This window comes from Chelonia mydas, chromosome 13, assembly GCF_015237465.2.
Source record: "Chelonia mydas isolate rCheMyd1 chromosome 13, rCheMyd1.pri.v2, whole genome shotgun sequence".
Classification (NCBI taxonomy): Eukaryota; Metazoa; Chordata; order Testudines; family Cheloniidae; genus Chelonia; species Chelonia mydas.
This window is the reverse complement of record NC_051253.2, coordinates 34,564,493-34,574,023: the sequence shown is the minus strand read 5'-3', so window position 1 is coordinate 34,574,023 and position 9,531 is coordinate 34,564,493. Positions and strand designations below refer to the sequence as shown.

The window sequence follows — 9,531 nt, the reverse complement described above, 5'->3', positions numbered from 1 at the left end:
ATGCCATGAAAAGGTTGTTGTTGGGGAGCCAGGGGAGGGGTGGGGGATTAGAGGGGTGAGGGAATGAGTGGCTGAGTACACTGGGGTGCAGTGCGGAGAAAAAAGAGGTGTGTTTGCCGGTGCCTGTGGGTCAGGATTGCATTAGCAGGAGCGTTGCCAGCAGATCGAGGGAAGTGCTTATTCCCCATTCTTTGGCACTGGTGAGGCCACACCTGGAGTATTGCGTCCAGTTTTGGGCCCCCCACTACAGAAAGGATGTGGACAAATTGGAGAGAGTCCAGCGGAAGGCAATGAAAATGATTAGGGGGCTGGGGCACATGGCTTATGAGGAGAGGCTGAGGGAACTGGGCTTATTTAGTCTGCAGAAGAGAAGAGTGAGGGGGGATTTGCTTGCAGCCTTCAACTCCCTGAAGCGGGGTTCCAGAGAGGATGGAGCTCAGCTGTTCTCAGTGGAGGCAGATGCCAGAACAAGAAGCAATGGTCTCAAGTTGTGGGGGGAAGGGAGGGGGGGAAACGATAGCTTGACGTGGGAACTCCCCGATTTATTTTAATGGGCCACAGCTGCAATATTAGCGAAGCACTCAAGGCAAGAGGAGCAACAGCTGCACATGCCATTCCTCAGTCCCCTCTGAGCTAGCCAATGCCACTAAAACAGGGCCAGGTTGGAAGTGGTGCCTGTAAGAGGGAAGGCTCTGTATCCCATTCCTTGACACAAATGCTCCGCTGAGCCAGCACATCCTCAGCTGTCTGGATTTCACTTGGTATCCTAGAGGTGAAAGGCTGCATAGTCTGCTGCCCAGTCTCTCTGGAGGAGCCATTCACCCTGATCTGGAGCTAGGTTGGGGACCTAGAGGTGAAAGGCTCCATATTCCATTCCCCAGATGCCCTGAGCTCTGAAGCTCATTGGAAAGAACCCCAAACTTGTCCTTCGTCCTGACCTCATTTCTCTTGCCTAGTGGACAGTTTTGCCCCACATGCTGCAACGCATTGTCCAGTTTTTAGGAACGGAATTTATGAAGCCGGCTGGGCAATGAGTCCCGATCCCTCCCCTCCAGCACACCTCCCGTTAAGTAACATTCACACGAACAAAAGGAAGAAACACGGCAGGAGTCACTTTATTTTATGCCTCGGATAATTTTATTGATACAAAGTTATTTATGTGAAGTTGGAGTCTTTGGTCGCAGCTTCTAGTAAAGACGAGCCCTTGAGAAAACTGACTTGGCTAATTCATAGCCAGAAGTAACAACAGGCACAAAATAAAACTACACACAATCCTATGTGACTGAGAAAACACACTGAGGCTCTTCCCCCACCCTTTTCACCTGTGATCTGTGCGGATCACTGAGGGGTGGTGATCTCTGCCTGCTGTGTAAGGGTTACTTCCCAATCCCAGAGCTGATTTTATGTCTGGGAGTGAGCCACCGAACTCCTGCCTAAAATCCCAGCTTGCAGAGGCGTAATCACAGCGCTCCCTGAGCAAACCTCTTGTTCCCGTGTGACAGGAGAGTGGAACCAGAGCGACGTCTGCACTATGAGGCAGGGGTGTGATTCGCTCATGCACATATACTCGTGCGAGTGCAAATAGCAATGCACCTGTGTTAGCGTGGGGAGTAGCAGCGGAGGCACGGTGGAGCCATGTTAAGTACAAACCCGCCTGAAACTGGTGTGTATGTTACTCCTGGGGGAATTCTGCACCACTGTGCAATGCAGAATTTGCCCCAAAATTAATGTTGTGCACACAGAATTTCCTTTCCTCCCCCCTGAGTAGAAATGGGCTGCAGAGCTGCTGGCCACCACTAGGGGCTTCTGGACCCGGCAGAGCCCAGCTCGCACATGGAGGACGTTGCTGGTAAGAGGTGGGGGAGGAACTGGAGGGTTCCCAGCAGCAGCAGTTCTCCGCTCCCCATGTAAGAAGGAGGCAGCGTGCAGGAAACTCCACACAAGCTCAGGCCCCAGCATCAGGCTGTTTGTCCCTCTGGATTCCTGGGCTCTGCGGGGAGGGGGTGTGAGTGTCTGGCCCCTCTCCTTGGCTCTGCCGGGAAGGGGGCAGAGAAACGGGGAATTTTTTGTGTGTCTGTGTTGTTACAGGTATTTTGAAATAAATTCTGAAAATAATTGAAACTGGTGTGATTATATCGTGTTATTTTGATAAATAATATATGTGATATTTTGCAGAATTTTAAAATATTCTGCCCAGAATTTTTAATTTTTTGGTGCAGAATTTTTAATGTTTTGGTGCTCTGTCCATGCTGGCTCAGGAAATGCTTTTCCAGCCATGTTAGCTGCAAGCCCGTTGGCAACCGGTTTTCTGGAAGCCCATGGTACGATCATTATGGTAGATTGTAGGGTTGTGTCTCTGTATCTTAATCCTAGCTGCTATTCCTAAAGGCAGACTGGGCCTCACTAAACACCCTGCACTGCAAAGCCACTACGACTACTGTAAAATACTAACCCTAAATATACCCCCGACAACCCCAATTCTTAGCAATACTGCAAGGCAGCGAGCGGACCTTTAGGTATTCCTGGGAGCTCCCTATTTCAGATCACTGGTTAGAAGGCGGCAGGGGGACTTCAGTAGGTGGGTTTGAATTGCCGTTGAATTTCATGTCACGGCAGAACAAGATGCTTTTCTTGCCCAGGCCCAGCTGGTACTGCCATATGTAGATTTTCTCTCTTGGCTGCAGGGTCAGGCTGACAGACTCTTCCACGTCGGTGGCCTCGCTCCAGTTCTCCTTCTCCGTGTTGACGCTTTTCCCGCCGTATTGAGTAGTGAGGGAGAACTGGTACTTGGCAATGTCTTCGGTGAGGGCTCCTGACTGTTTTGATGCTGAGATGCTCACGCTCCAGTTGTGCTCTATGCTGCTCATTTTCTCCTTGGCATAGCCCACCTTCCTGGTGATCTTCTTGTTCCAGGTGATGGGCGTGTTGGAATCATTGGAGATGGTCTTGATGGCCTCCCAGGTGCCGAAAGCTGAACCCTGGGTGATAGCCAACCCACCAGGGAGGAAGTTGAGCACATCCGGGTGGAAGGAATAGGTTTTGGCATCTTCGATGGCGTTAAAATTGGTGGTTTGATAATACTGGATCCCCCATTTGTCATGGGGCTTGACAAAATAATAATGGCCCTTGATACCCCAGTAATAGAGGCCATCTCTGCAGGACGGGTGGAGGCTGTATTCGACAGCATCAGAATCGGTGTTCAGGCAGGTGACCCTGCGGTACACACCCTTGCTCTGGAAGACAATGTAGAAGTACCCAAAGGCTGAGAGATAATGGTCTCCTCCCTGGCAATTGGGGTGGAGATTGTAGACTACGGCGTCTGTGTCCGTGTTCATGCTGGACACATGGCGATAAGTCTCTCCTTTGATGATGAAGAAGAGGTCAGCCTCGTGGGCGAGATAGTGCTCCCCGCCCTGGCAGGAGGGGTGCAGACTATACACGTTCAGATCTTTTCCTTCGTTGAAATTGGTCGACCTCATGTAGCAGCCCAGGTCTGAGCGGACGATGTAGTAATATTCGTCCACCCCGCAGAAATCGACCCCCGGGGCTTTGCTCTTGGGGACTATTGCAGGCATGGTGTTCAGCACTAGAAGATAAAATAGTTTCTTCCCATTAATTATTTTGTATTGGAGTGGCACCTGGAGCCCGCAGCTGGGATCACAGCCCTATTCTGCTAGGCATTTTACATACATGTGGTAAGAGAGGGTCCCAGCCAAGAAGAGATTACAATCTCCATAAGACAGCATGGTGGGGCTTATGGCTAGGGTGACCAGATGAAACGGAGAAAATATTGGGACACATGGGGGAAGCAAAAAAAAAAGAAAAATGGCCGGAGTTCCGGAAGCAAAAAACACCCAAAAAACACCGGAACGGCCAAAGCCACAATATCGGGACAAATGGCATCCCGACCGTGCATTGGTCAGGACATGGGACAAAGACCTAAAAATCGGGACAATCCCGATTTTATTGGGATGTCTGGTCACCCTACCTATGGCTGTGATGAACAGGACCCTAGCCCGGGATAAGGGCTGGAGACCTGAGATCAGGGTGGGGAGGAGCAGCTCTAAACGATACCATTAAGAACAAGACTTTGCCCTTCTTCAGTCCCTGATGCTTTAGGCTCCCAAACCCACTGCAACGTTCAAACCGAAGTTTTCAGAAATGGCCTCTGGGTTTTGGGGGGCCAGCTCAGAACTTGATTTTTGGGGGATAGTTGCACTCAAGGCTCCCCGATGCTAGCTGGAGAATGGGGGATCAGCGCTCCAAGAAAGCAAGCCAAGGAACTTAGAGCACCCCAATGATCAGGAGTCAGGCTGGCAAATGTTCCCAACAAGAGAAAGGAGCATTGTTCCCATAGTTCAGGGGGATATGGGCAGCATGGGCTATGGCTTAACCTTTGTTCCCCCCTCGCTTGGAACCCCCTTCCCCCAGTCCCCTCAGGATCTCTGTTCCCCGGGAACCCCTTCCCCCAATCCCCTGAGGATCCCCCTTCCTGGGGACCGCCCTTCCCCCAATCTCCTTAGGGTCACCTCTTCCAGGGGACCCCCTTCCCCTAATCCCCTCAGGATCCCCCTTCGCAGGAACACCCCTTCCCCGTATCCTCTCAGGATCCCCCTTCCAAGGGACCCCCCCTTCCCCTCATGATCCCCCTTCCCGGGGAACCACCCTTCCCCCATTCCCTCAGGATCACCGTTCCCAGGGACTCTCCTTCCCCCCCATCCCATCAGGATCCCCCTTTCTCAGGGGGAGAAGGGGGTCCCAGGACAGAGGGGATCCTGAGGGGATTGGGGGAAGTGCAGCCCCTGGGAACGGGGGATTCTCAGGAGGAGAAGGGGGTCCCAGGAATCCCCCGTTCCCAGGGGCCCCACTTCCCCCAATCCCCTCAGGATCTCCTCTGTCCTGGGACCCCCTTCTCCCCCAGTCCCCTCAGGATGACTGACAGAAATATAGCCAGTTGCTCTTGTGGATCAATATTAAAAATGTTCATGAGCCCAAACAGCCATGCTAACCAGCTCACCAGATGAGCTGAAGGAAAGCAGCACAGGGCAGGATGGAGACATACATACCCCTCCTCTTGGGAAGCAATTAATCTGGTGGCGTGTGCACCGTCCACAGCAAATCTGCTGCACACACATTCATCTAGGAGGGCCTGTATTGATATCCACTAGCTGGAGGGAATGGCACATATCCCCCACCAGCCGTTACTTGTTGCATGCCTTTTCTGGCTCTGATTTGGTAACCACATTCCATACCAGTCTGGACGTGACAGCACTCCCTGCCTGTACCAGGACACAACCCCAGTGTATCTTGTCTTTCTTCCCTCCCGCCTTATGAAATAGCTCAATGTGAGAGAACAGCATGGTGGGGGAAAGCAGACCAAAACAATGAGGTTAGCACAGCATTAAGGTTCCTTGGTGCTTTGTCGTCCTCTCGCAGTGACATTGCCTCTTTGTTCTACTGCCTGGGGACACACCGGGTAATAACCCCAGTCCCAATGGCCCGCCACTCCCACAGCTTGCGGCTATGCAATTCTCCATCGGGGTTCTCCCATCGCTGAAATTCATCCACCTCCCCAAAGGGCACAGCTAGGGTAGCGGAAGAATTCAGAATTCTCCCTGTTCCATCTGGGGATTTCGATTTGTGTGCAAATGCAAAGTCTTTGAGATTGCAATTCCATGGCATGGACAGCCTGAGTCAGACCAGTCCAACGAGGCAAACGAGGCCACTGCCTCATGCCCGTCGGGTTAAGAAAACGGAGCCAACCAGCGGCGAGGGAAACCTATAAGGGAGGGTCAGTACCGCATTGTTTCTAGTCACAACATATGTACATGTGACATCGCCTCTTTGTTCTACTGCCTGGGGACACACCGGGTAATAACCCCAGTCCCAATGGCCCGCCACTCCCACAGCTTGCGGCTATGCAATTCTCCATCGGGGTTCTCCCATCGCTGAAATTCATCCACCTCCCCAAAGGGCACAGCTAGGGTAGCGGAAGAATTCAGAATTCTCCCTGTTCCATCTGGGGATTTCGATTTGTGTGCAAATGCAAAGTCTTTGAGATTGCAATTCCATGGCATGGACAGCCGGAGTCAGACCAGTCCAACGAGGCAAACGAGGCCACTGCCTCATGCCCGTCGGGTTAACAAAACGGAGCCAACCAGCGGCGAGGGAAACCTATAAGGGAGGGTCAGTACCGCATTGTTTCTAGTCACAACATATGTACATGTGACATCGCCTCTTTGTTCTACTGCCTGGGGACACACCGGGTAATAACCCCAGTCCCAATCTTTGACAATGACTCTACAGTAGACAGGAAACCAGATCCCCAGGAGAAGCTAGGAGAGTCTGTCTTTAGCAATCTTTAGCATACATATCAGCCCCTTAACTAGGCCCCGCTGACAGGGCGGGGCAAAAGGGGCAACTGCCCAGGGGCCCAGGCAATTTAAAAGGGCATGGGGGACCCCGGCTCAGGTCGGTGTGGAAGGAGCCAGGAATGGGCTGGGGGAACGAGGACTGGCAGGAAGAAAGGAAGCAGGAAAAACAATGAACAGAGACATGGGGGTGGAGCTTCGTAGCCTCCAGGGGGAGCTGGGAGCCCAGGCTGAGCAGCTGCTTCTTCCCCAGCTGGGCCTGCACCAGGGACAGACTTTCATTGAAAGTCTTTGTGTGCCCAGCCCGGGGGGACTTTCTCCAGCGGGACCCAGCCCCGGGCTCTGCCGCCCCTGGCCCGGAGCTGTAGGCACCAGGTGCCCCCCAGCTGAGATCATGGCCCTATTCTGCAAGGCATTTTACAAACATGCAGTAAGAGAGGGTCCCAGCCGAGAAGAGATTACAATCTCCATAAAGCAGCATGAACCTGCGATGAACAGGACTCTATCCCAGGAGGAGGGCTGGAGAGCTGAGATCAGGGTGGGGAGGAGCAGCTCGAAACGATAAATGTTCCCAACAAGATAAAGGAGCATTGTTCCCATAGTTCAGGGGGATATGGGCAGCATGGTCTATGGCTTAACCTTCGTTCCCCCCTCACGTGGGCCCCCCCCTCCCCATTCCCTCAGAATCCCGCTTCCTGGGGACTGCCCTTCCCCCAATTCCCTGAGGATCCCCCTTCCTGGGGACCGCCCTTCCCCCAATCCCCTCAGGATCCCTTTTGCAGGGGACCCCCTTCCCCTAATCCCTTCAGCACCCCCCTTCTTTGGGACTGCCCTTCTCCCAATCCCCTCAGGATCCCACTTCCAGAGGACCCCCCTTCCTCCAATCCCTTCAGTATCCCCCTTCCCAGGGACATCCCCTTTCCCCAATCCTTCAGGATCCCCCCTTCTTGGGGACCACCCTTCCCCCATTCCCTCAGGATCCCAAGTAGCCTTGAACAAGGGATGCGGGGGACCCCGGCTGGGATTCATGAGCCCTAGATTCTCATCCTGGCTCAACCACTGACCTCTTGTAGGCGGCTTCAGTTTTGTTTGCCTCAGTTTCCCCCCCTGTAAAACAACACCCACCTTCTTTGTACAAACCTTTGGAACGTATAGGAGAGAAGAGCCTTGTCTGAACTCCTCTTTGGTGCATTTCCTACCATTCCTCTCTACCAGCTAAAGTGCTGAACAATCCTACCTGCATTATACCAGTGCCCTTCTCCCATGCTCTCCCACTCACCCTAGTCCTGGTGCCTCTGTTTCCCCCGGAGAATTGATCCAGCTGTCTGCAGAGCTGGCCTCCCCCTGGCTGCATGGGAGTTAAAAGAAGAGGGAACTGGTGGCAGAGAAATATCTGACGTTAAGTAGTTCATAATCCAGGCCCACAAGAAGCGGCGACGCCCCATCGAAAGGGGAAGCTTTGCCCTGACCCACGGCAGAGTGGTTGGGACATACTTTGCTCACAGCTATTACAATGACCTGCCCCTCACTGTGCACTGGGGTCCCCATCCCAGTGCCCTCCGGGGTGCTGCGGGGGGGGGCAGTGAGTAGCACTGGGTGGCGTCCCGGTGCCGGGTCAGGATGTCACATCCCCATGGCACCGCGGGAGGCAGATTTCCTCAATTCTGGGATGCAACCCGGGCAGCAGAATTAACCCACATTGCCAGGGCAGAGTTAATGAGCAGGAGTGGCTGGGCGCTTTGTAGAAAAATGCACAAACAGCAGCACAGAACAGGGCACAGCACCCCTTCCTGAGTCACCCATCCCACTCTCTGCCCCCCAGCACCATGCTGGGGCATTTGGGTCAGCTCTAATTCCAAGGGTGGAATGCCCCCTACTGCATCCCCTCTCACCCTCTGCCAAAGCGCACCCCTTAGGGTTACTGATCCAAATTTGGGGTTATTTGACCTAGGGGTTCCTGAGATACAGGCTGCCTGGAAAAAAATACCAGCTTTTCTCACCGTTGATGTATTTTTGCAACTTATTCTTTTTTTGCCCAGACCTGGGGGATTGAACCACAGCTCTGGTGTTGGCATGGTGGTCTCGCTCCTTTGAGGAATACCCCCTGTGAGTGCATGGCACCCCCCGCAGGTCTTTGGGGAAGCAGAAATCAAAACCTAACCTGCCTGAGAGTTTCGTTCTCCGGCGAGGCAGGTCCCTTAACTCGTCAGAGGTGCCGGTTTTGCTGCAAGCAGTGTTCCGGAAGGGCGCCGTATACTGCCGGGCAGACGGAATGCTGCATTGCTGTTGGTTTTTTGTCAGTGAATATTTATCATCTTCCATGGCAGCTGCATCACCCCAGTGCAGGGAGAGGCTGAACTCTGGAGGGGCATCGGCATCCCCAAAGGAGCATCTCCTCCAGGGGCCATGTCGGTGATTAACTTATTGACACCGATCACCCGGACCCAACTGGGGAGTCCAACCCCGACCTCCAGGGCAGAGAAGAGTTTGGCTTTAGAAAACCTGAGCTCCTTTGCTGCGTAGATTCCAAGGCCAGACGGGACCATTGCGATCATCTGGTCTGATCTCCTGTAGAGCACAGGATGGCGAGCTGCCCCAAATTGATTCCTGTTTGAACGAGGGCAGAGCTTTTTGAAAACCAGCTGCCAGGGACTGAGCTGCCACCGCAGCCCTTGGCAAGTGTATCCCTGGAGCTAAGTCCCACCAAGTTGTCTGTGGTCTACTAGAAGTTGCCAGGTCCCGTTAGGTTTTGGGTTGGACTATTCAAAGTACAGTGACACTCCTGTATTACTCTCCTGTCCAAGGGCCTATCCAGTGTCTTTTGTACAGCCCCGTAAGCAGCCCGGTACCCTGTACTGGCCCCCAAAACAGGCGGCGCGCCTGGTACTTGGGTTCTCTACAGCCAGAAGAGTCTTTTGCTGAGATCTCCTGGATTTACAAGAGCAGCTGCTTGAACTCTTCCCTTTGCCGATCGTTTCCCAGGGCGTCTGTCCTCTGAACCGTGTGACAATGTGGGAATATTCTGTAATATGTTTATGAGGCCTGGCTGTGCCTCAGTTTCCCCTATGTGCTGTGTTGTTGCACCATGAGTGGAAAGGGACTGCTTGCTCTCTGGGCAGGCTGAGACACATAAGCCCCCTGGCACAATCCCAGCTGGGAC

At 53.3% G+C, this 9,531-nt stretch overlaps 1 protein-coding gene across 4 annotated transcripts; it reads right to left on the bottom strand.

Moving 5' to 3' along the window:
• Positions 1-1,118: 1,118 nt before the first annotated feature.
• LOC119567905 lies at positions 1,119-7,808 on the bottom strand. 4 transcript variants are annotated; one of them, XM_037915405.2, is made up of 2 exons: positions 7,651-7,808; positions 1,119-3,586 (listed from the first exon to the last, which is right to left on the bottom strand). In XM_037915405.2, the coding sequence occupies exon 2, from the start codon at positions 3,573-3,575 to the stop codon at positions 2,544-2,546; it is 1,032 nt and encodes a 343-aa protein (XP_037771333.1). In that variant the 5' UTR covers positions 3,576-3,586; positions 7,651-7,808; the 3' UTR covers positions 1,119-2,543. The 4 variants fall into 4 exon arrangements, with proteins under 4 accessions (XP_037771333.1, XP_043382818.1, XP_043382819.1 ...); XM_043526883.1 differs by lacking the exon at positions 7,651-7,808 and adding an exon at positions 7,512-7,614; XM_043526884.1 differs by lacking the exon at positions 7,651-7,808 and adding an exon at positions 6,857-6,880.
• Positions 7,809-9,531: the final 1,723 nt, after the last annotated feature.

Coding starts and splice junctions, on each gene's coding strand:
- LOC119567905 (XM_043526883.1), bottom strand. CDS start 7,563: ATGCACCAAAGAGGAGTTCAGACAAGGCTCTTCTCTCCTATACGTTCC. Junction 3,587..7,511: donor CTCTCCTATACGTTCCAAAG/GTTTGTACAAAG, acceptor TTTATCTTCTAG/TGCTGAACACCATGCCTGCA.